The sequence below is a fragment of the Pelodiscus sinensis genome, chromosome 2 (genome assembly GCF_049634645.1).
Source record: "Pelodiscus sinensis isolate JC-2024 chromosome 2, ASM4963464v1, whole genome shotgun sequence".
In the NCBI taxonomy this organism is placed as follows: domain Eukaryota; kingdom Metazoa; phylum Chordata; order Testudines; family Trionychidae; genus Pelodiscus; species Pelodiscus sinensis.
In genome coordinates this window covers 189,141,493-189,165,913 of record NC_134712.1, presented here as the reverse complement: position 1 = coordinate 189,165,913, position 24,421 = coordinate 189,141,493, and the positions used below count along the sequence as shown (strand labels likewise).

At 47.3% G+C, this 24,421-nt stretch overlaps 1 protein-coding gene across 4 annotated transcripts in view; it reads left to right on the top strand.

Annotated features, from left to right (window-relative positions):
- The first annotated feature begins 15,963 nt into the window (after positions 1-15,963).
- The window catches only part of NR1D2 (nuclear receptor subfamily 1 group D member 2), a 29,872-nt gene continuing 21,414 nt past the window's right edge, over positions 15,964-24,421 (top strand). For 2 of the 4 annotated variants that reach the window (XM_075922053.1, XM_075922052.1), the window contains exon 1: positions 15,964-16,358. In XM_075922053.1, coding sequence (XP_075778168.1) covers positions 16,343-16,358 — 16 coding nt within the window. In that variant the 5' untranslated portion in view covers positions 15,964-16,342. The remainder of the gene's footprint in view (positions 16,359-24,421) is intronic. The other 2 variants (XM_075922055.1, XM_075922051.1) reach the window with 2 other exon arrangements.

Genomic DNA, 24,421 nt, shown 5'->3' with positions numbered 1-24,421 from the left:
CTGACTAATCGAATTGTCGATGCAGTTTACATTGACTATTCGATTAGTCGATAAGCACACCTCTGCCTTTGAAGCTTAGCAACAGCCCCAGGGGCTCAAGGAGTCCCCTGCCGGCACCATGCTCCCCCCGGTGTTTTAAAGTGGCAGTGCTGCATGGAGCCCGGGGTCAGCTGGGGACTCAGAATCCACAACTGACCCTGGGTTCCATGTGGTGCTACCACTTTGAAACGCCAGAGGGAGCCCACTGTCAGGCTCCATACGGTGTTTCAAAGCGGCACGGAATGGAGCCTGGAGTCAGTGGGGGTGTCCCCTGCTGATCCTGGGCTCCATGCTGCTTTGAAACACCGCATGCAGCTCAGGCTAGTTGCCTAGGCTGCATGCAACATTTCAAAGCAGCAGCACCACGTGGAGACCAGGGTCTGTCCCCGGGCTCCACGTGGTGCTGCCACTTCGAAGCACCCCCTTCTCTTTCTCCCTCCCCCTTGCTACCTCTTTCGGAGAGAGGCAGAAAGTTGCGGGTGGGGGGAGGGAAAGGGAGCGACTAGTTGACTAGTGTGTGGACTATTCGATAAGATCACATAAGGCTGGAGTTCGAATGACCATTTGTTGCCATTGATGGTCCCACTATATCAGAGTTGAGGTTCCTTAGCCGATGGCTTAAGGAAGCTTACACTGTCACTGCTCTTACTATTTCTATCTCAATAGAAGATTTCACTTTTCAGCGGGAATCATTCTGGCAAGGCAACCTTCATGAGTCCTAAAAATGCACTTAAAGGAGAGAAATTATAGCAGCATAAGGAAAGAGTGTTTGAGTCATGGGAGTGAATTCTGAGCCAAATTTAGCCTGAAAGCTATTATTAGCTAGGAATGAGCTGGGTGGGAAATTGGGTTTTAATCCCAAGTGATATCAAGGCCCAGATACACAAAGGGATCCACAAAGTCCCTGTGTCCCAGTTTTGGGGACCAGTACAGTTCACAAAATCTCTACTTAGCTGATGTCCAGACTCTGTCCCTAAATTTTATTGTAAAAATTCCTTAGGCACCTAAATTTCTGCCTTTAGGCGTGCATGCTGCAGCTTCCTTCTAGGTGTCCAGGCACCTATCGCCTGCCAAAGCCCCAGTGGATCTCCAAAGCAGAATAATATAGATGTTCTTCCCCCTGCCATCCTGGGGCCTGATCCTGTATGTTTTCTGAGTGCATGTAGCACCACACAAAATAGTTAGTGTGGGGGATAGTTGGTGAGGAAGAACATGCCTCTCACATCCTTTAGCCCAGAGGTTAAGGGGCTCACCTGGGATGTGGGAAAACCCCAGTTCATTTCTCTACCTCTGTCTGATGAGACAGGATTTAAACAGAGCTTCCCCACATAAGTACCCTAACCACTGGGTTAAAGATTACAATTATTGTATCATCTTCTATCCCATCTTGCAATGGTATGGCAGACAGCTAGAAAGTGACAAGTTTTTGAAGTATTTATATACAAATGCTAGAAGTCTAAATAATGAGATGGGTGAACTACTAGAGTGCCTCATATTGAATGAGGATATTGCTACAATAGGCATCACAGAAACTTGGTGAAATGAGGATAATCAATGGGACACAGTAATACCAAGCTTCAAAGTATGGAAGGGCAGAACAGGTCGTGCTAGTGAGAGAGTGGTACTGTATGTGAAAGAAAGCATAAAATCAAATGACGATCTTAAATGAACCAAACTGTACCATCATTTAAGGTTTTTACAGTTAAGAAAACAGTTTCTTGAAGTCTCAGGAATAGACTTGGATTTGTTTGGATCAAAGCTAAATAGACACAGAAGAGCCGACAACTAAGCTGGGCCCCTGGGGAAAGTGCGGGATGAAATTGCAGAATTACTAACTGTGGTTTGTAGCTATCTTTTAAATCAGCTTCTGTATGAAATGACTGAAGGATAGCTAATGTAACACCAATTTATAAATTTGGCTCATACCAACATGCTCTTGTGCATGCTTACATAAGAGATACTACATTGTTTTAATAGTTATGGTTTTTATTGCTGGAAGCAATGTTCTTCAGGGTTAACATTTCAGAGGCTCTTTGGCTTCTGTTAGAGAAAAGAAACTGCCCCCCAGTAAAAAAGTTTGGCCAGGCTGCTCTTGACTCCTTGAGAGAAACCGGCCGCACCCTTCCTGCATACCATTGCCTTTAGAAAAGGGGAAAATAGCCTCAGACTCTCCCACCCGTCACCTTGGCGTGAGAACTGCAGGGCTTACCTGGTCGCATGAAACCTGCACAGTTTCGGCCCTACCCCTGGGACACAGACCCCCCCCCCCACTTGGTGACCATTGGGCCATATATGGTAATATGCAAGCGCGGGAAAGCGATGTGCAGATTTGGGGATAAATACCCATCGCACAGTTCGCTCTAGGAGGTCTTCGCAACACACGTACCACCGTGCGTGTGCCTTCTCGTATACTTCAAAGCGCTGCCGGCCTGATCAACCGACCAGCCACCTCCCCTGACTCTCGGGCGTAACCAAGGCCTTCGCAACCGAACCGATATCTGTGAAATGTTCCGTGTGCTGTGTAAGTTGGTATGTATGATTTGATTTTTCCTTGTTGTATAAGCTTAGTGTTGTAGTTGTTTTTGGGTAGTACATAGAGTTTGTAGTTATCACTGTTTTTTAATTAGTGTAGCTGGATATTTTAAGATTAGAGACTATTCCCCTTGCCATTCCCATCCTTATATCTGACACATTTAACTAGAAATTATAGAATACATATAATAAATACTGTAAATTCATTATTAACATGGTCTATTAAAAATCTTAGAATAAATACTATAAATTCACCACTGTCATAAATAAATAATTTATATTTGATAAAACTGTCCACCTGGTTCTGTCCTTCCCCCCCTTCGGTGTTCATCATCGGACCTGTGATTCTTGCGACAGCTTCGTCTACACTGCCGGGTTTTTGCGCAAGAAGCCTTTTGCAGAAGAAATCTTCCGCAAAAACTTCTTACACAAAAGTGCGTCCAGACCTCAAAGCGCATTGCAAAAACAATGTGCTTTTACAAGAGAGCATCCACACTGCATGGATACTCTTGTGCAAGAAAGCTCTGATGGCCATTCACAGAATGGCCATCAGAGCACCTGTGCTTTTGCTGATAAGGGTTTCTTGAGCAAAAACCCCTCCGGAGCGTCCACACCTGCCTTTTTGCGCAAGAGCTGTAGCACAAAAAGGAGTTATTCCTTGTGGGGAGCTGTGCATGTGCTTGAGGTCTGGGCGTTCTGCTGGTTTTTGCGCAAAAACAGCTGGTTTTGCACAGAAACCTTGTAGTGTAGACATAGCCTTTGTGACTTTATTGAATAACTTAATATTTGAGACCTTTATGACATAATCATTTGTAAAGCTTCTTATCTGACAGTTTGGTGCACAGCAGATTTGTTTATTTAAAAGGTCACATAGTCATATTTTACCACTGGTAATGGCATTTTTATCCTATTATAAGGTATATCCTTAATCGTATTCACGTTGAATGCATTTTACTCTGAAGAAGCAGAAGCAAATTATTTTTTTTAACTCTTACGTACTTTTAATGGAGAAAAAAACAGATAGCTTTTGTGGACTTTGATTTCATCAATACTGTGAAGTTCTCAGCAGCTCCTGTGGAGTGTAGAGTGTTTTCAATTCCTGATGATGAATTCACTATTTTCATTTATACCTCTTATTTCCAAGGTTAGCCACATTCATAGAGAGTTCACATGAACATGACACAGTAGAGATGCGAAGAAACTGAAAAGATTCCTGTATTGCCAACTAATCACCTCCCTGGACTTTAACACAGTGGTTTTCAAAGATTTTAGACTGCATATCCCTTTCCAAATAATGAGTCTAACACATATCCCCGAGATAGGGTCATAATACAGCCAGGATTAGCTTGCCAAGTCTTATAAATAAAGCATGTTATCCACTATTACAGGATTTTTCTCGCATACCTGAGCAAGAACTCACATATCCTTAAGAATACACATACCCCATTATGAACACCACAGCTTTAAGATATTCATTTTTATAGCAACTCTCTGGGCCAAATTAAGCACTCATACACTCATGTAGATCTCAGTAACTCCACTGACTTCAATATACCAGCTTTGGGATTAAAGAGATGTGAAGGAGCAGAATTTGACTCATATGGCCAGCTCTTCAGCTGGTGTAAATTGATATATATACTGTAGCTTCATTGAAGTAAACAGAGATACGCTGATTGACAACAGATGAGGAGTTAGGTCATTCTATTTAACTGTAACAGGAAAAAACGTCAACAATAATATAAATAACACTACCACTGCCATCATGAGAGGTTTTTATAGAAAAGAAAAGAGTTTATTGTAGTCTCAAGAATAGCCTTGGATTTGTTTGGATCAGAGCTAACTAGACAGATTCTCTTACAGACACCATCCCTTTCTCTTGGGACTATACAGCTCACCTCTCTCCCAGTCAAAATTGCATAACCTTCCTGAATATATTTTTAGCTTCTTTTAATCTGCTTCAGCACTGGAACCAAGGAGGAGAGCCAGCACTACATGGTTGGCCTGCACCAACCATGAGCCAGAGCCAGTAAGTTTGCCACTGACCACAGTTTGGGGACCATTGGTGTACAGAATGGGAGGGGCTGTACTTTTCAGCCCAGGTGTAAATGAAAGTTGCATCTGCTTAAGACTGAATTTTGTCTATTGATTCTCTAATACATTACACTTACAGACCGGGTCTCCCTAGTCCGGCACCCTCAGGACCTGACTGGGCCTGAATGAGAGAATTTGCCAGATGAGGGGAGATCAATGCCAGTCCCCCCTGCCCCGCTGGGCTCCGGAGCCCATCAGGGTTGCTGACCCCACTGTCATTGTCACTGCCCAGGCAGGACTTCAAGCCCTGCTGTCTCTGCCCTGGCAGGGCTGCTGGCCCCATAGCTGCTGGCCATGCTGCTGTCACCTCGGCAGGGCTCCTGGCTCTCACAAGGCTGTGGTCTCCATTGCCCTCTGGCTCTTCTTCAGGCCATAAACCAATCACTAAGCACATGAATTAGGAAGAAAATTCTTTTATGGGCATGTTAGTATATAAGTGAGAGACAAGGTGAGTGGGGGAAATCATGCCTCACCAATCTACTAGATTTGTTTGAGTGACTCAACAAGTATGTGGACAAGGGGGATCCAGTGAATATAGAGTACATCAGTATTTCTCAACCAGTGGTATGAGTACCCAGAGGGGTACTCAAGAGAAGTCTGGGGGGTGGGTATGTTAACACAACAGGAATTTGGAGGAAAATGAATTTTTGTTTTAAGTTTTACAGCATTTTATTATTTTTGTACTTTTTACACCCAAAAATTTCATCGCCCACCCGGCAACAATTAAGTTGTTTAAACAAATGTGTTGCAACAGTAGAAAAATTGTGTGTGTGTCTGAAAACTGTAGGTACTTGGAGTACTTATACATTTTTTTAAAAAAAGGGGCACTTTATAAAAAAAGGTTGAGAAACACTGGCGTACATAATGTACTTAGATTTTAAGAAAGTATTTGATAAGGTCCCTCACCAAAGACTCATAAGCAGAATAAGCTGTCATAGAATAAAAGGAAAGGTAGTCCCATGGATTGTTAATGGGTTAAAAGATAGGACAAAAGGTAGGAATAAATGGTCAGGTTTCAGACTGGAGAGAGGTAAATAGTAGTGTCCTCCAAGGATCTATTCATAAGTGATCTGGCAAAAAGGGGTAAATAGTAAATTGGTAAAATTTGCATATGATACAAAACTACCCAAGATAGTTACGCCACAAGCAGACTGCGAAGAGCTACAAAAGACTGCGAAGAGCTCACAAAACTGGATCACTGGGCAACAAAATGGCAGATGAAATTTAATGTTGATAATGATAAATGCAAAGTAATGCATATTGGAAAACAATCTCAATTATACATATAAAATGATGGTGTCTAAATTCACTATTGTCACCCAGGAAAGAGTTATTGTGGTCATTATGGATAGTTCTCTAAAAACATCTACTCGCTGTGCAGCAGCAGTCAAAAAAGTGAACAGAATGTTGGGAATCATTAAAGAAGGGCTAGAGAATAAGACAGAAAATATCATATTGCTGCTGTATAAATTCATGGTACACCCACATCTTGAATACTGCATGCAGGAATGGTTGCGCCATCTCAGAAAAGATATATTGGAATATGAAAAGTTTCAGGAAAGAGCAGCAAAAATGATTAGGTGTATGCAATAGCTTCCATATGAGGAGAGATTAATAAAACAGGGATTTTTCAGCTTGGAAAAGAGATAACAAAGGAGCATAACTCTATCACTGGATAATCTCCATCACTGGACATATTTAAGAGGAGGTTGGATAGACATCTATCAGGGATGATCTAGGCAATGCTTGGTCCTGCCGTGAGGGCAGGGGACTGGACTTGATGATCTCTTGAGGCCCCTGCTAGATCTAATGTTCTATGATTCTGTATGATAGATATCTATAAAAACATGACTGTAAAGTAAATAAGAAAGTGTTAACTACTCCTCATAACAGAAAAACAAGGAGTCATCAAATGAAATTAATAGGCAACAGGTTTAAAAAAACAAAAGGAAGTATTTCTTCACATAATGCACAGTCAACATGTGGAACTCTTTGCTCACAGATGTTGTGAAAGCCAAGACTATAATAGGGATCAAAATAGAACCAAATAAGTTCATATAACATAATGACTATTAGCAAGGATGGGCAGGGATGTTGTCTCTAGTGATAGGTGATGGCTGATGATTATCTGTTTATGTTCGCTGGGCATCTGGCATTGGCCACTGTCAGAAGACAGGATACTGGGCTAGATGCATCTTTAGTCTAATCCAATATGGCTGATCTTATGTTCTTAAACTCTGCTGAGGCAATATCTTTTACTGGATACAGATCTGTTGGTTAGAGAGTCAAGCTTTTGAGCTTACACACAGCTCTTCTTCAGGTCCGGGAAACTCAGAATGTTACAGACAAATATAAACTATCCAGTAAAGGATTTTATACCTTCCTGAGAAGCATCTGGTACTGAGCACTGTGAGACATAGATATGGGACTAAAGGGACTATCAAAAGGGCTATTTTTGAGTTATAATTCCTATTAGAATACTCATATTCTATATTTATCTCAAACTTCTTCCTAAAATGTTCTGGATACATACAGGGATGCAGTGGCAGGTAAAAGAGAAATGGGACCTCATTATTAAGGTTTTACTTCAATAAGAAGATAATGTGCAACAAAAATTAGAAAGGCTTCTAAATACAATTAGGCTGTGTCTAGACTGGCCACTTTTTCTGGAAAAGCAGTTGCTTTTCTGGAAAAACTTGCCAGCTGTCTACACTGGCCGCTTGAATTTCCGCAAAAGCACTGATGATCTCATGGAAGATTGTCAGTGCTTCTGCGGAAATACTATGCTGCTCCCGTTCGGGCAAAAGTCTTTTTCCAAAAAACTTTTGCACAAAAGGGCCAGTGTAGACAGCAGAGATTTGTTTTCCGCAAAAAAGCCCCGATCGTGAAAATGGCGATCGGGGCTTTTTTGCAGAAAAGCGCGTCTAGATTGGCCACGGACGCTTTTCCGCAAAAAGTACTTTTGCAGAAAAGTGTCCTGACAATCTAGACGCGCTTTTCTGAAAATGCTTTTAACGGAAAACTTTTCCGTTAAAAGCATTTCCAGAAAATCATGCCAGCGTAGACATAGCCTCAGAGAATAAGGCTAGTTCTACACTATCGGGTTTTATTGGAAAAAGCTATGCAAACTGCTCTCTGCAATTTGCGTAGCTTTTTCCAATTGTTTCTCTGGAAGAGGCTTTTCTGCCATTTGGCCCCGTCTAGATGGGGCCAAATGGCAGAAAAGCCTTCTCTTTCGGTGGAGCCCTTATTCCTCATGAAACAAGGAATACAGGGCACCCCGAAAGCATGCATTTGCTTTTCCGTGAAAAAAAGTGGAAGAGCAAATGCGTTCCTTGGACACAGCGGTATCTGGTATCCTGGAAAACTCCCGCAGTGTAGACATAGCCTAAGAAAACAAGCAGTACAAGTGCTCTTGCAGGGACTGACCCAAAGCCCATTGGACTCAATAGAAAGATTCCTGTTGTCTACAATGGGACACTAACCCTAAGCTACACGATTAATTGAGGAAAGCAATCGTGAGTATAGATCAGTTGTATTAGATCCCGTTATTGCCAGAAGCTGATTAATCTTATATTAAAATTAGCATGTTAGAAGTTTTGGCGGTTGTTGTTTTTTTCTTCCATAGCCTTATTTACAGTTAGGACCCTACCAAATTCACAGCCATGAAAACCATGTCACAGACCATAAAATCTGGTTGCCCCTGTAAAATCTGGTCTTTTGTGTACTTTTACACATCAGTGAAATCCAATGCAGTTGTATGTACCATTACAGATTCCAGTTGTGATTATTAGCATGTTTCAGTATAAAAAACAGAAAAGTTGTGAACTTGATAGGATTTATTGTTTGACACTTTACAGCAACAAATAACACTTGTGGCTCAACTTAGTGATTGATAGATTTGGGCATTCACAATGTTTTGTATTGTAGTGAAGTCAATTGGGAGCCTCCTGTAAGACAAGTGAAATTATTTTAAAGTGAGTGTCCAAAATCAATAAAAATGTGCATAGTCATTACTGAAGAAGATTGTCTGAAAGAATTTGGAAGCCAAATTTCACATTCTGATGGTGGCAAACTGTTTTACAAGCTGCAATGTTTTGTTAGATCACACACTGGGTCTGGCCCACGAAAGCTCATCATCTAATAAACCATCTTGTTAGTCTTTAAAGTGCTACATTGTCCTGCACTGTGGTTCAGTGATGCTTAAACTAAGAAAACCATTGAAGAAGAAAGAGGGCTGCAAATATCGCATTGATGAGAAATGAAAAGATTAAAAAAATTAATCTCTTTTTTAGAAGACCCATCACTTAGGTATAAGGCACTTGTAGATGCATCGATCAATGGAAAAACCTGATTACCCAAAGTTGTGCGAATTCATTCCATGGAACATACAAAATGTGGGTGGCTCACCAAATGTGAATAAGCTACAAAAGGACTACCTTCTAAAGGTTTCTGCTATACATTTTGAGGCGAGGAAGACTCTAACTCATGTTAATCTTTTGCAATTATTATAAATTAGTTGATTGATGAGAAAGACAACTATGCACTGCATGTTCTGTTTGATTTTATTTCTGACAAGGCTGAAGATGTTCAGCAGAAAAGCCAACAACAGTGCCCACCAACTGTGTTCACATGGATGCTCTTAACTACAATACTGTTTCTCAAGTAATAATTAAAACCGTTTCAAAATACAGTGTAGACTTTGACAAAGTATATGCTTTCATAAGGGATGAAATCTCCCAAATCTGCTCTCCAGATGTAATTTCTCTTGTCAGTGAGCTGTGGAGATGTGATAAACTGGTCAGCTACATACAAAGATCTTTAAACACTGCCCTAGACATAAGCTTTGATAGAGACAGAACGTTGCAAACACAATTCAAATGACCGAAATAGGAGAACAGCCAATTGTACTTCCCCCAGAGCCAGTAATTACTTGTTTAGATTTCTGATTTCTGGCTGTGCCACACCATGCAGCTCACCTGAACTACTATTCAGAGTTTATCTCAGAACAGTCAGCACTGGCATAGAAAATGTAGATTTTAACAGAGTTTTCTACTCCTCTAAATGATGATCAGCTGAATGAGGAACTTCAGTTTTTTTGCCAAGAATACGACAGGATGATGGATTTAATCACTTGGTTCAAATCCTGACATGACACAATCCATGAAGCTTACAACAAAGTAATAGAGGTACAGTTCTGGGTTGAAGTGCAGTCAAATGAAAATCACTCTGATAATGCTGAGTTAAATGCCAGGTATCAGCAGGCGTTTTCTTGCATGGCAAAGAAGTTCAAACAATATTACTAGTATGGGGAAAAGTTAAGCAATGAAGAAAAAAACCCTCAAAAGTTTCCACAACCTGCAGTAGGTTTCCTAAAAGCTGTGCATATTTTTGACCCTGCACAAATATGTCTGTTGATGGTGGATTTAACCTTCCTTGATGCAGTTCCTAGCTTTGATAAGTCTTGTAGGGTGGAAATTCTTGCTTATAAAAATATCGTGAAAGAAAAAGACTGTATGTACTTTGTCTGTACTACTGTTTTGTAATTCAGTGGAAGGCAGAATCCCGCATCTTTCAAGGCTAACTCGGCCACCAATGAACTCTGTGGGTGCGGTGGTAGGTGTCTAAATACAGACGTGTTTTCAGTGCAGACATGGAATCATGAAAGACATAGTTGCAGATTTCTTCATGCTCACATTCACCAATGACTCAGTTAGTAAAGAGTGTGATGTGTTAATGCTCATTTTTTCACAACAGTTTTTGAGTTACTATCAGACAATTAATGACATTTGAAACCAGAACTTTTTCCTTAACCTGCTTTTGTTAACTAAAAGATTTTACGTTTATATTTTTCCATTTTCAAATACTTATTCGTGCATTGTTACAATATGGTGAAATTTAAGATTTAAATATATGAAACTGAAATTTTAAATTTTTAAAAATGCTATGACTGTGAAATATATGAACATGGACCATGAATTTGGTAGGGCCCTATCCATAGTAGAAAACTGCATCAATGTGATTGGACTTGTGCTATCTGCAACCATGCAGAACACCTACATTAAAGTATTTTGGGTGTGCTATAACCACATAAAGCACTTCCTGAAAGCATTGCATCTATCCCACAATTCCTGTTACAAGCAGTTCCCCAGAGAAATACATACTGTCCGTGGTATAGACTGATTTTTTGCATCTGTTCCCATTTTTGGCTTGCTCTGTTGCCTGCTTTGAAAGGTTCTGTCCTGCACGAGGATCCACACCTTCATCATGAGGGTCAGGCTTATGTACTCACATTTGCAGATGCCCTGGCAGAAAATTAAGAGCTCCCATCTCACTCTCTTTTCAGACTAGATATAGGCCTTCAAGGCCAGACTATATTATAATGATACAGCCATAATCCTTCCTTCTCCTTCACCACTTCTGGGATCCTGGAAGTCCAGGAGGTAAGGGGCTTAATTTTATTCTTTTAATTCATTTACTCTGCTGTATATTCTTGTAAGTTTAAATTTTTTCTGTATCTCTGCTTTTTTCTTGTGCAGATTTGTGGTTGAAGTAAAGGTTTCTTTCTTTCTTTAATGTTCCTCTACAAACCAGTGATGGTAGCAGTCCAGATTTAGCAATGAGCACAATGCTAGGATGGGGTATATGAATCCCACACTGGTAAAGAAAGGGGTAAGGGGTTGCTCAGGACACAAAGCAACCCCCCGCTACCCTTGCTAGGCATGCTCACAGTGCACGCAGAATTCAAAAGGGAGCAGCTCAGCTCAGTCTACGCAGACAGGGCAGGAGAGCAGTTGGATGTTGCAGCCTCCTGCAGAGAAGCTGCCAGCGCTCCCAAAGGCAGGATCAGACCCTACAGTCGAGCTGCAGCAGACCATTCAGCCATAGGGGACAACAGGTTAAGGACAACAACCAGCTTCAGATAGAAGGAGACAGACTGGGGAGTGATCTGAGAGAACTCCAAGGGGAACTGAAGGCAGACTAGTAGTACCACAGAGGATCCAAAGCTGGAATAGCAAGTGGACCAGGGAGCAGCTCTCGGGACAACAATCTCGAGAATGCACATTTTGTATGATTGTTTCTTTGGGGACCCAGTGGAGCAAGGAAGGCTGAGTTCTACCCCAACCACTGACTCTCACCACTAGCTGGTACAGCTACTGAATCCAGCCACTAGGTAAACAGCCATTGAATCTCACCACTGGGTGACACAGTCTGGGGCATCACCACTATATGGTATTGCTGGCCTTGGATTCAACCCCACCCATGACATGTATAGAATGTGGTAATGTCCCGAGACTTGTTTAAAGGACTACTGTAATAGTGAGGGAACAACTGTAAAGAGAATCATGGATGTGGAAAAATTGCTGAAATGGATGCAAAAGAACCAGCAACAACAAGGGAAGACATTGCAAGAGATTGCAACCCAGCAACAACAGCAGTGGCCAATAGCAACAATACCAGCAACAGCTGGCTCAACACCAGGCACAACGAGAGTGCCTGAGCCAGGCAGTAGTGGCATCCAATGCTATAATGCCCAGGTGTGTAGGAGATGGCTCCACCTGCCAGGATGTCCATATGGCTCATGAAAATGGGCCTTGCAGATGACCTCAAGGCCTTTCTAGTGCCTTTTGAACAGATGGCTACTGTGGCATGTTGGTCATTAGAACAGTGGGCTCCACACCTGACCTTCCCTGAGTAAGCTGTATATCAATGCTTGGGCCCGGTTGAGGTACTGGAGTAGGCCAAAGTAAAAAGTGGCATACTTGACTCCCCAGGTATCCTCCCTGAGATTTTCTGTCAGAGGCTTTGCCAGCAGAGATGCCTACCAAGAGCTCAACCTTGGGTAGTGGCTCAATGTTTGTGTGGGACCAATGCTGGAAAAGCAGACCAGAGTGCAAAGCGCAGAAGTGATCGTATTAGTGCCATTCACACAGATTCTTCCAGGCAGAGGAAATGAGTGGGTGAGGTGCCACAGACATCAATCCTGTCAGAGACCATGACCCTCACTGTGAACTACATGTCCAACAAGGATCTGGCCTCAACAAAACGGAAGTCCTGTATCCCTGGAAACAAGACTCTACCCCTTAGCGGAGGCGCCATAGATCAAGATCGAGACCCACTAAATCAGCTGACACTGTAAGAAGTGCTCCTAGCTGGAGGGCATAATCTGACTGCAAAAGTGGAATGGGAGGAGGCCTGTGGTCCCTGAGAGGGGAATATATCCCATCCAGAAGGCCATTCCCCAAGAAATGAGACAGACAACCGTGATGTCAAAGAGTCCGTGCTTCGAAGATGGGCAAGAGATACTTCAGGCAAGAGTGCTCCTTCATGGGCTGTAATTATGAACAGGCATGGACGGTAGGCCCCTGAGATTGGAAAAAAGCCCATCCAAGCTTCTGCTGCCAATATGGGTTAACGGCATCCAAGCAATGGGCCTAAGGGATTGCAGATGTAGCCATTATCTGGATACATCTCGTAGATTCCTCTGACATGATGGGTGCTCCTATCTCCACTGTATTCACAGTGATGTGTGGCCCTACTTAGTGACTGGAAATAGAGGCCCATACTGAAACTTGGTGAGTTGCCATAGCAATATCCAGGTGAGCTGACAGACTTTCAGGTCCTTGGGGCATGGTGTGGAGGGGCTAGTTCTGCTCTCCCATAAGGGGCAAAACCTCAGTTAGAAGGAGCAGGGCCGGGGTCAGGGTAGCTGACCTTCAACAGCGTCCAGACTGCATCCCCCCCAATGCCATCTGGAGTGCACCCCTTGGGCTCTGCAGTGCCCTGCGTGAGGCTCCACTGACGATTCAAAGATGCTACAGCAGTGGCGGTGGGAACCCTGGGAGCCTTTGAATCACTGGGCCCCAGGGCAGTTGTTCCTTTTGTCCCTGCCCTCTGTTGGCAGGCCTACAGCCACCTTGGTCTACCCTCTGATGTTGGGGTGTACCTAGAAGTGGTTTGGGGAGCTCCTGGAGCAGAAATCACCCCACCGAAACTAACTGTGAGGGTTTTTGCCCACAAAAGCTTATGTTCCAATAAATCTGTTAGTCTATAAGGTGCCACAGGACTCTTCGTCACTTATCCATAGTATGGTAAAAGTCAGGCAAGAAAGCTGACTCAGCATCCTGCTAGCCCAGGGGAGGTAAACCATGACCGGATATTGGAAAATGGGAACTTCATGCAGAAACAAAGGGAGAATCAAATACTGATTTGCGCTTGGGAGCAGATAGGGCAAGAGGATAGCACCCAACAGATCAAGCAGGGGCTCCCACTTTTAGCTCTAAAGTGAGTGGTTGCACCAAGTGACGAAGGATCCCCAAACTCACAAGGCATTGTGACAACTGCTGGTACCCAAAAAGAGTTCAACAGGGAGCAGCTCAGCTCACTCTCCCAGGCAGAGCAGAAGAGCAGCTGGGTGTTATAGCTTTCTGCAGAGACGATATCAAGGGATCACTAGGCCAGGACCAGACCCTACATTCAAGCCATAGCAAACCCTTCAGACAAGAGAACTGTGGATGACAAATGACCATAGATAAGAGGAGACCTTCTAAAGAGTGGCCTCAGAGAACTCCAAGGAGGACTCCAAGACAGACTAGAGGCATCAGCAGAGGTTCCAAAGCTGGGATAGGAAGTGGCCCATGGAGCAGGCATAGGGGCACCAATCTCCTTAGTCAAGGGTTTTGAATGATTGTTCTTTGGGTCCTGGATGGGATCCCAGTAGAGCAGGGAGAGCCTGAGTTCCCCTACCTCCTGGCCACTGACTCTTGCCATAACATACTCCAGACGGTGCGCAACCCATGGGGGGTCGCAGCACTTGGATCCGGCCAGCTGCTTTTCCTGGCTTCCCAGCTTGGCGCCCGACATACACGTGGTGGGGGTGGGGGAGTAGGCCCAAGAATTAAAAGGGCCACTTCCTTTTATTTGTTTTGCTCAACCAAATTTGGTGGCCCCTGAGGGGGTGGGGGCGCAAATGAAAAAAGGTTGCGCAGCACTGCTCCAGAGTGTTGCCACTAGGTGGTACTGCCTGACTGACTCAGACTTCCCTGACCACTGGCAAGCCCCCAGATGTCCACTTTCCCATGGTCCTTCTGGCCATGCAACCACATAGGATCCTCACTACTAAAAAGAACAGGAGTGACGAATGGGTGGTGGCAGTAAGGGGAGGGAGTAAGTGGATTTATGTTAGGGTAGGTGGGTCACATAACTTATGAGCCTTTTCTGATTTATCAATCTACATGTAACTGGTGAGAGAACCAGGAAGGATTGCACTGGGAAAAGTAAGTGCACTCTTGAAGTCCCAGCATTCACATTTGCTATTCACTTTGGGGCACTGCAGCGGGCAGGAGCACCCCTAGACGAGCTGCAGGCAACTGGCGCCCTAGGTGAAACGCACAATCGGCGCCCCCCCCCCACCTCCAAAGCTCTCAATGGAAGTTTATCTTGGTGCCCTAGGCGGTCGCCTGTATTGACGGGCTATCACTGGCAGTGGGGGGTAGTGACATGGTAGCAGATGACATAGCACTTAGCTTTCCTGTTCAGGTGCAAGTACCGTATTGTGTGTGCATGGACACAGGCTTTTTTGTGATGGAGTACTACCCTGCTGGTTGCAACACCTATGTGCTTATTGAGACTCTATTTGCTGTGCAACTGGGGCCTATTTTGACAACCTGATACAGGCAAAGGAAGGGAAAGGATCCAGCACTATTTATTTACCCATGACCGGGGACTGTGCTTTGAACACATCCCCTGCTCTTTCAATTATAATCAAGGGATGAGATTTCCTTTACTAGTCACGGGGAAGGGCAGAGTCCGCTGCACCCAGGCAGGGAGAAGGGGGCAGATGCTCTGGATGTGTGTTGTGCAAGCAGGCAGCAAGGGTGGAGTCCACCCTCAATTCTGCTCTCTCCTCCCCCGCGGCTGCCAGCACTCTGATTGCCGGTGCCGCCCCCTGTACTGACCTTCCCCCCCCAGCACACGCCGTGACCATACCTAACACGCGGGGGAAGGGGCGAGCAGGAGTGCAAGAAGCCCCCGCAGCCGCGCTGAGAGGGGCGGTCATGGCTGGAGGGGGAGGGGAGCGGACACCCCCCTTTGTTGGCGCCTGTGCACCCCACAGAAGCACGTGCTCCCCACCCAGGCACGTGTTCCCAGCCTGCGCTCCCCCCTCCTGTGGGGACCGCAGGGAAGTGTGTCACTGGGTAAAGGGGTAGCGTCAGGGAAGGGGGGAGGGGAGCAGCGGCAGGGGGAGGAGCTGCCCGCCTAGGGGGCGGAGAGGGGGCCCGCGCAGGGAGGGAGGAGGTGGAGGTGAGTCACATGGTCAGTGCCGCACTCTGTGACTCTCTGTCTCAACAGCTTTTGTTGTAAAGGGGAGGAAGCCAAGGAGCAAAGCAGCAGCAGCAGGAGCCAGCGCAGCAGGAAACCTCCCCGGCGAGGCTCTTTTGCTGCTGCTGCTTTGCAGACACGCACAGCCAGGGCTGGGGAAGACGCTCCCCCCCGGCAGTAAACAGCCGCGGTACTGGGCTGGCTGGCGGGGAGCCTGGGGACTTATGTAGAGGGACTGCGGCCGTGCCAGTGGCAGGGAGCAGAGGAGAGTCGGGGGGTTAGAGCGCGGCGCCCGCCGGAACATCCCCCAGTCGGGAGTTTCAGGGTCCTCGGTGCCATCTCGTCGGGGGAGGAAACTATGGAGGTCAATGCAGGTAAGAGACTCTTGCCAGGATGCGAGTGCGGGGCGCTGGGGGGGGGAGGATGCTGCGAGTGCGGGGCGCTGGGGGGGGCGCTGTGAGTGCGGGGCGCTGGGGGGGGGAGGATGCTGCGAGTGCGGGGCGCTGGGGGGGGCGCTGTGAGTGCGGGGCGCTGGGGGGGGGAGGATGCTGCGAGTGCGGGGCACTGGGGGGGGCGCTGTGAGTGCGGGGCGCTGGGGGGGGAGGATGCTGCGAGTGCGGGGCACTGGGGGGGGCGCTGTGAGTGCGGGGCACTGGGGGGGCGCTGTGAGTGCGGGGCGCTGGGGGGGGAGGATGCTGCGAGTGCGGGGCACTGGGGGGGGCGCTGTGAGTGCGGGGCGCTGGGGGGGCGCTGTGAGTGCGGGGCGCTGGGGGGGAGGATGCTGCGAGTGCGGGGCACTGGGGGGGGCGCTGTGAGTGCGGGGCACTGGGGGGGCGCTGTGAGTGCGGGGCGCTGGGGGGGAGGATGCTGCGAGTGCGGGGCACTGGGGGGGCGCTGTGAGTGCGGGGCGCTGGGGGGGGCGCTGTGAGTGCGGGGCGCTGGGGGGGCGCTGCGGGGGGACGATGCTGCGAGTGCGGGGCGCTGGGGAGGGGGGCGCTGCGAGTGCGGGGCGCTGCGGGGGGAGGATGCTGCGAGTGCGGGGCGCTGCGGGGGGAGGATGCTGCGAGTGCGGGGCGCTGGGGAGGGGGGCGCTGCGAGTGCGGGGCGCTGGGGAGGGGGCGCTGGGGGTTGCTGGGGGGAGGGTGCTGTTATGGTCACTGGGGAGCTCTGTGGAGCTGGGGGTGCGTGCCCAGCGATCCCCATGTTAGTGTGGGCTGGGTGAGTGCCTGTTAGTGGCAGGGAGGTGACCGGGGACGAGGGCCCGGGAGGGGGCGGCTGTCACTGTCACGGAAGAGTAGCCACCCCGCCGTTGCTCCCGCTGGCCCGGGCGGGGGCTGCGCCCCGCCTGTGGAGGGTTTTGTGTCACCCCGCCCTGCGGCTGCTCTGGCCCCAGTTGTGTGGCTGTTGTTGGGGGGACCTGGCTTGCTGCGGCTGACACCCGCTCCCCCCCCCCTTCCCTGCGGATGCAGTGGCCGGTGCCTGCCCTGCCTCACATGGACCCGCTTGCCGAGGCATGTGTGCCTTCTGTTTACGTTCCGCGCTGCGTGCCCGCTCATTGGCCGTGCGGGGCCGTGACGCAACGATTGCATAATAGGGCCGGGGCGGGCTAGCAGGGCGGCTGCCGGCGCCGACACGTGAGGCGGACGCTGTTTTGGTGACCTACATTCACTGGGGTGACGGGACGGGGGCGCGCAGGGACACGTGGAGCAGAGGCGGCCCGAACGCTGCGGCGCTTCTAACCACGCCCACTGGAGGGCCGGGAGGCGGGGCTTTCAGCGTTCTGACCCCGCCCCCCCCGGTGCTCGTGGTTCTTACCTCACCCTTCTGAAGCGGGAGGCACCGCTTGCAGGCGGGGAAGGGGTCGGGGAAGGGTCTCCCTTCGGGGGCGTGGTTAGAACCTTGGGACACGGAGGGCGTGGTTAGAATGCCTACAGAGTGTGTGTGTGTGTGTGTGTGTGGGGGGGGGGGTCTGTGTGTGCTGCCCTCTCAGGTACACCCAGTTTATATTACAGGGGTCTGGTGTGCCAGTGTTGGGGTGGTTGATCAGGGAGCCAGGAACAGAGCCTGGGGCAGGAGCAAGGTGCTGCTTTCCCACCTGTCTCTAGCCCCCCCCCCCCTTTCCCCAAACTGTGTAAAAGTGCTAGGCATAGGATTGCCACCTGTCCGGTTTTGAACCAGACAGTCCAGTATTTGAGCTTTCTGTTCGGGAAACACATTGAGAAAATATAAATGTCCAGTATTTTCTAAATAAGCTGTAATGTAGATTGTGATGTAATGGCAAGTGTGTCTGGTATTTTTGTTGAAACCATCTGGCAACCCTAGCTAGGCAGGGTAATGAGACAGTAAGTGAAAAGTCAGGATGGGGGGGGGGAACGGAGATAGGTGCTTATATAAGACAAAGTCCCAAATATCAGAACGTTCCCTATAAAACTGAGATATCTGGCCATTCATCCTGGCACAGTGTTGGCCCCAGGGCGACAGCGTCACTAGCTCGTTGGAGCATAGCATGTTATATTCGTGTGCCTGCCCATGTGATTGGAATGAAGACACGTTTAAAATTCTTCTCACGTGGACACACTCTTGCAACAGCAGGGCTGTAACAGGTGGAAGAGGGGGGCAGGCTCGCCTTCGCTGATGACTGTGCTCACGTAATGAGCCCAGCAAGTCAGATGGTTGGACACGTCCAGCTTATATGTTACACAAAAGGATCTTGGGTCCCGCCTGAGTGTATGTGAATTAGAATGTCTGTCTGAGCTTTATCAAAAGGTTGAGGAAGGGCGGGGGAGTTCTAGCTTTACAAAAATAGCAAGAAAGTAATTTCCAAGTAAGGACACAGTGGCTTCTGCCTCCTCCCAACAATAAATTGAATGAAAAGGCTGGGTTTTATTATTTTGTATATAATAGCAGCTCATTATGTAACACATCCTGTGGCTCTAGTAGAAAAGATTGGGCAGTGCTTTATTTAACAAAATTAAATTGACTTTGGAAGGTTGCATTTGCTGTGCCAGCAGCTAAATAGCCCTTGTCGTGACTTGGCATCTAGAAATTATTTCAGCTAGAGCTGATCATGTGTTTTGCTATTTTCAAGACTGTTTCTTTGCCCTAGAATGGGAGGGTTCCCTTTTACTTGTACCTAAATGTCATCATTTTCTTCGAGGACATAACAGTTAACTTTCCTTCTCATGCCTAAAGTCCTCTCTATGATGTAAAAATTTAACAATGAAAATAGTTTTAATGACTTGGGGTACAAAGATCAAAGGAAAATATTGCAGCAAGGCTAAAATAGAGATTGGTACGAAAATAGCATCTGGGTAGGCTGAAATCTTTGCAAAAAACAACCTCTGCTGAAATTTAAATAGAAGTGGAGTCATTAATAAGTTACATAACTTCTTGCTCCAAATACATGTTCACATATGTACTGGCGGTAGTATATTATTTGGAATTCTTAATTTCTTTCTAAATCCTTTATAGATATGACTAAAATGAGCATTCTGAAGTAGTTTCACATCACAATAGTTCAGTTTAGAATAAAATAAAATTGCTTGGTCTGTTAGCAAATTCTATTTTACGAAATTACGAAATTTGTCTGCTGCACTGACTCGTATGGAACAATATCAGGACCTGCTGCTTCTGGTTCTGTTTTCTGTATAGATTTTTTTTTTCTTAAAGCAGATGTAACCTAGTACTTTGCAGTCAAATAGCAAAGAATATAATGGTAACCAGTAAGTCCCTAATATACAGAAGTAATATACCTAGTGGCTGCATCTAGACTGGCTTGATTTTGTGCAAAAGCGACTGATTTTGGGCAAACTCTTGCCGCCTGTCTACACTGGCTGCGAGTATTTGCCCAAGAACACTGACTTCGTAATGTACAAAATCAGTGGTTTTTGCGCTAATATTCTGATGCTCCCGCTCAGGGATAAGCCCTCTTGTGCAAGTATTCTTGCGCAGGAGGGCCAGTGTAGACAGGCAACGTTAATTTCTTGCGCAAGAAAGCCCGATGGCTAAAATGGCCATCGGAGCTTTCTTGCATAAGAGAGTGTCTGCACTGGCACGGATGCTTTTGCGCAAAAGCAAATCTTTTGTGCAAAGGCACATGCCAGTATAGACACTCTCTTGCACAAATACTTTTAACGGAAAAACTTATGTCACAGCTGTACACACATGTCGTAAAGGATCAGAGTTAGCAGATATCTACAATGCTAGAAAAAAATCAGAGAAAAAATTCCCCTCTGGCTTCTGGGTAGGGAAGCCCCACCCTCAGGGGCAACTGGTGCCTGCACCTAACTGTCCCATAAGTCTTTCCTGAACCTCCCTACCTTCCGTCAGTGCCTCCTGCATCTTCCTGCTGCCCCCACCTCACACATCTCTGTTCCCCCTCACTCCCCTTATCCGCTGCAGCATGCCACAGCCCAGTGGTTCGCAGACCAGTGGTTGGGAACCACTGCTACAGAATGTGAGGATGAGTCTCTCTCTTTCACTTGCAGAGACGTGGCAGTTCCTATGGTAGTGGGGGCAGCTGCTTAGTGTTCCCCACTATAATTAAGGAAGGAAGTTTCCTCAGATTGTCATTTCACTTTCTCTGCTTGGGCTCACTCAGTCCCGTGGCTTAACCTCAGGTGAGCAGGACATCCATGGAAAATGCTGATCTGTCCTGTGTATCGCAGGACACTTGGGCCATGTCTACAGTGGCATTAAGAATGTAAAGGGTTAACCAGATATCCATGAAGCATGCCCCTTACCTGCATGCTTATTAGGGTAACTGGTTAACTGGTGAGGGGATGCTCTTGCCTTGCCTGGCCTGACTGCTATATTCGTGTCAAACTACATTTTAAGCATAGACCAGCCCTGTATGGGTCCCCCCACTGGTTAATATGGGACTTGTGTAATAATTGAGTTCAGACTCTTTAGAGGACTCTGGTACTCAGCTTCCATTATGATAACATGGCTTGAGTCCAGAGCCAGCTCTCTCTCTCACACACACTGCATTGGAAACTTAGGCCTGGATGATCTGATAATTGTAGTATATATAGTTTATACAGGCAGTCCCCGACTTACGCGGATCCGACTTATGTCGGATCCGCACTTACGAGCGGGGCTTTCTCGCCCCGGAGCTCACAGGCAGCGATCCGCCACCTCGACCTCCGGGGTGAGAAAAGCTGCTCCCGGTGCCCCTGGTCTGCTGGAGACCGTCTCCAGCAGACCAGGGGCACCGTGAGCGAAGCCGCAGCAGCGGTGGGTTCCCGCGCTTCTGAGGCTTTGCCAGAGCAAAGCCTCAGAGGCGCGGCACCCCGCTGCCACTGTGGCTTTGCTCCCTGTGTCCTTGGTCTGCTGGGGGGGCGGCGCAGCTAGTGTACCCCCCCCCCAGCAGACCAGGCTTTTGTTGCCGGACCCTGGGGCAGAGCAGCTGGGGCGCTGCCGGTTGGTCCCGCAGCGCCGCTCTGGGCACTACTGGACCAACCCGGCAGCACCCGAGCTGCTCTGCCCCAGGCGTCCTGATTCAGCCGCTGCTGGTCAGTTTCAGCAGTGGCTGAATCAGGACGCCTGGGGCAGAGCAGCTGGGATGCTGCTGGGTTGGTCCAGTAGAGCCGAGGAGCAGTGCTACTGGAGCAACCCAGCAGTACCCCAGCTGCTCTGCCCCAGGCGTCCCCAAGTCAGTCGCTGCTGAAACTGACCAGTGCTGACTACAGGAAGGAAGCCCGAGGCAGAGTTGCTCTGCCCCAGGCTTCCTGGAATCAGCGCTGATCAGTTTCAGCAGCAGCTGACTTGGGGACGCTTGGGTTTCTTAAGTTGAATCTGTATGTAAGTCAGAACTGGCGGTCAGTTTCAACAGCGGCTGAATCTGGACGCCAGTTCCGACTTACATACAGATTCAACTTAAGAACAAACCTATAGTCCCTATCTTGTACGTAACCCGGGGACTGCCTGTAATAATACCCATACAGGAATGATTTCAAACAATATACCAACCTTGCATTTCAGGACTTGAAGAGAAATCCCTGTAAGGTGTGGACTGAAGTAAGCACTTCATAAGGACTTTCACCTGAGCGAAGTTTTGCTGAAGGACTAGATAGGGATGTTAACAATCCTAGGCTTATCGATTAATCGTGTCGACTACTCACATCGCCTCCCCCTTGCTGCCTCTGATACAGTGGGGGGGCAATAGGAGCCAGTGCTGGGGTGGGGAGAGGGATTAAAAGCCTGTTCCTCCCAGCACCAGCTCTGCCGAGCCTCCCCCACCACTGCTGCCTCTATCTGATAGAGGCAGCAGTGGGAGTAGGGGACTGGGGAGGCTGCCATGGGACAACCTCTGTCCCTGCCGCAGTGAAGAGGCTGCCTTGTAGTAGCAGCCCCTGTCTGGGGGTATGTCTACACTACCCCGCTAGTTCGAACTAGCGGGGGTAATGTAGTCATCCGCAGTTGCAAATGAAGCCCGGGATTTGAATTTCCCAGGCTTCATTTGCATGAAGCCGGCCGGCACTATTTTTAAATGCCGGCTAGTTCGAACCCCGTGCCGCACGGCTACACGTGGCACGGAGTAGCTAGTTCGGATTAGGCTTCGGATAAGCCTAATCCGAACTAGCTACTCCGTGCCGCGTGTAGCCACGCGGCACGGGGTTCGAACTAGCCGGCATTTAAAAATGGCGCCGGCCGGCTTCATGCAAATGAAGCCCGGGAAATTCAAATCCCGGGCTTCATTTGCAACTGCGGATGACTACATTACCCCCGCTAGTTTGAACTAGCGGGGTAGTGTAGACATACCCTAAGGGGGTCTGAGTTCCCCAGTAGATAGAGGCTGCCCTGCATCCCTTGGGGCAGTCTCTGTCCTTGGAGAACTTTGACCCACCACAGAAAGGAGCTGTTGCCACCCTGCGCTGCTGCCTCTGTATCAGAGGCAGCAGCGTGGGACAGCAGGCAGCCAGTCTGCGAGGAGGCTGGTTTTTAAATTGGCTCCCCTAGCAGACTGGCTCCTGCCTGGCCCTCCGCACTACTGCCTCTGACACAGAGGCAGCAGCGCAGGATGGCAGGGGGCTCCCCAGGAGTGGCATCAGGAGCACATTGGCTGCTGGCCCCACCCGAAGGGGACTACCAAATAGTTGTGTAACCACAAAAATGTCATGCGGTTACACAACTATTCAAATACCTGCTATCTAACATCCCTAGGACTAGGTAGAATATAAAAGCTCTTTACAGGGTGAATGGAAGATTTATGTTTGAATTTATTTTAATGTTTTTCTCAGCCGTGAAAAAGTAAAATAGGTCCAGTAAAGCTTCTACAACCATGCAAAGAGGTTCAATTCAGTTTACAAAAGCAATGGAATTCAGTTACTGTCTTTGGCTCTTGTACCAAGTATTGCAATTTGTATTGTATATAGGATCATTCAGTGTTCTAGGAATTGACACCAAGATATAATAGACTGGCATAGGATGGAGTGGAAGCATTTATTCTCAAATATGCTATAATTAACATAAGGCGGTATGACACAGGACCTGCTGTACGAAGTTAATCTGTTGAACAAGCATTCCTTTGTCATTTGTAGCTTTTGAAGCCTTAGCGACTTAAGGCATATGTATGATCGTATTCTAGTATGTAATGAGTTATAACCTGAAGGGATCTTCCACAGCAATACAGAAGGAACAGAGGAGGAATTAAACACAGGTTTTAAATAGCTGGGCTTTTGCCAGTGAGCTTTTACACTTACTAATTTCAGTGTGAAATAGCAAATACTTTGTATATGGCTTTTAAAATATCAGGTCTTTGAAATGACAGCTGACTTGTTTCTCAAAAGAAAAAAATCATTGGTGTCCCTTCCAAGGCCCTTCCACTGGCATATAGCTTGGGGAACGGACCCTGTGGAAAACCAAATCAGTTTCCATGCTTAAAAGAGAGCAATAAGCAGCTGTCTCTAAAAGTATCTCAGCAGTTTAAGACTACACAGTCTTCCCCAGAGGTGGAAGTGCAGTGCCTTATAAAGAGCAACCCTGCAACTGAAGTAACTATATTTAAATGGGCTACAAAGAGTTTTAATGTCACAAGTTGTACTTAAGACAAAACCAGGCCAGGACCGAACTCCTTACTTTCGCACTCCTTCCCCTTTCTCCATTATTGTGGAGATCGTTGACTTCCTCCCTATCTCAGGCCTGCATCTTGGGAGTCATCTTTCACTTTTGTCTTTTTCCCCTAATATAGATGACCTCTGCTTCTATCTCCTTAATTCCTTTAAGATCCAGTCATTTCTCTCTGTCCAGTTTGCACCTGCTATGCTAAACTCCATTCAGAACACTGCTGCTGAGATCATGTTTTGATGGGTTTATATGCTCCCTGCTTTGAGTCCTTCCACTGACTCCCCCCCCAATCACCCACCATGTCAAATGCAAGCGTCTTGGGCTTGCTGTTGATCCCATTCATGCTCCCTAATCTTATTTTCCATTTTAG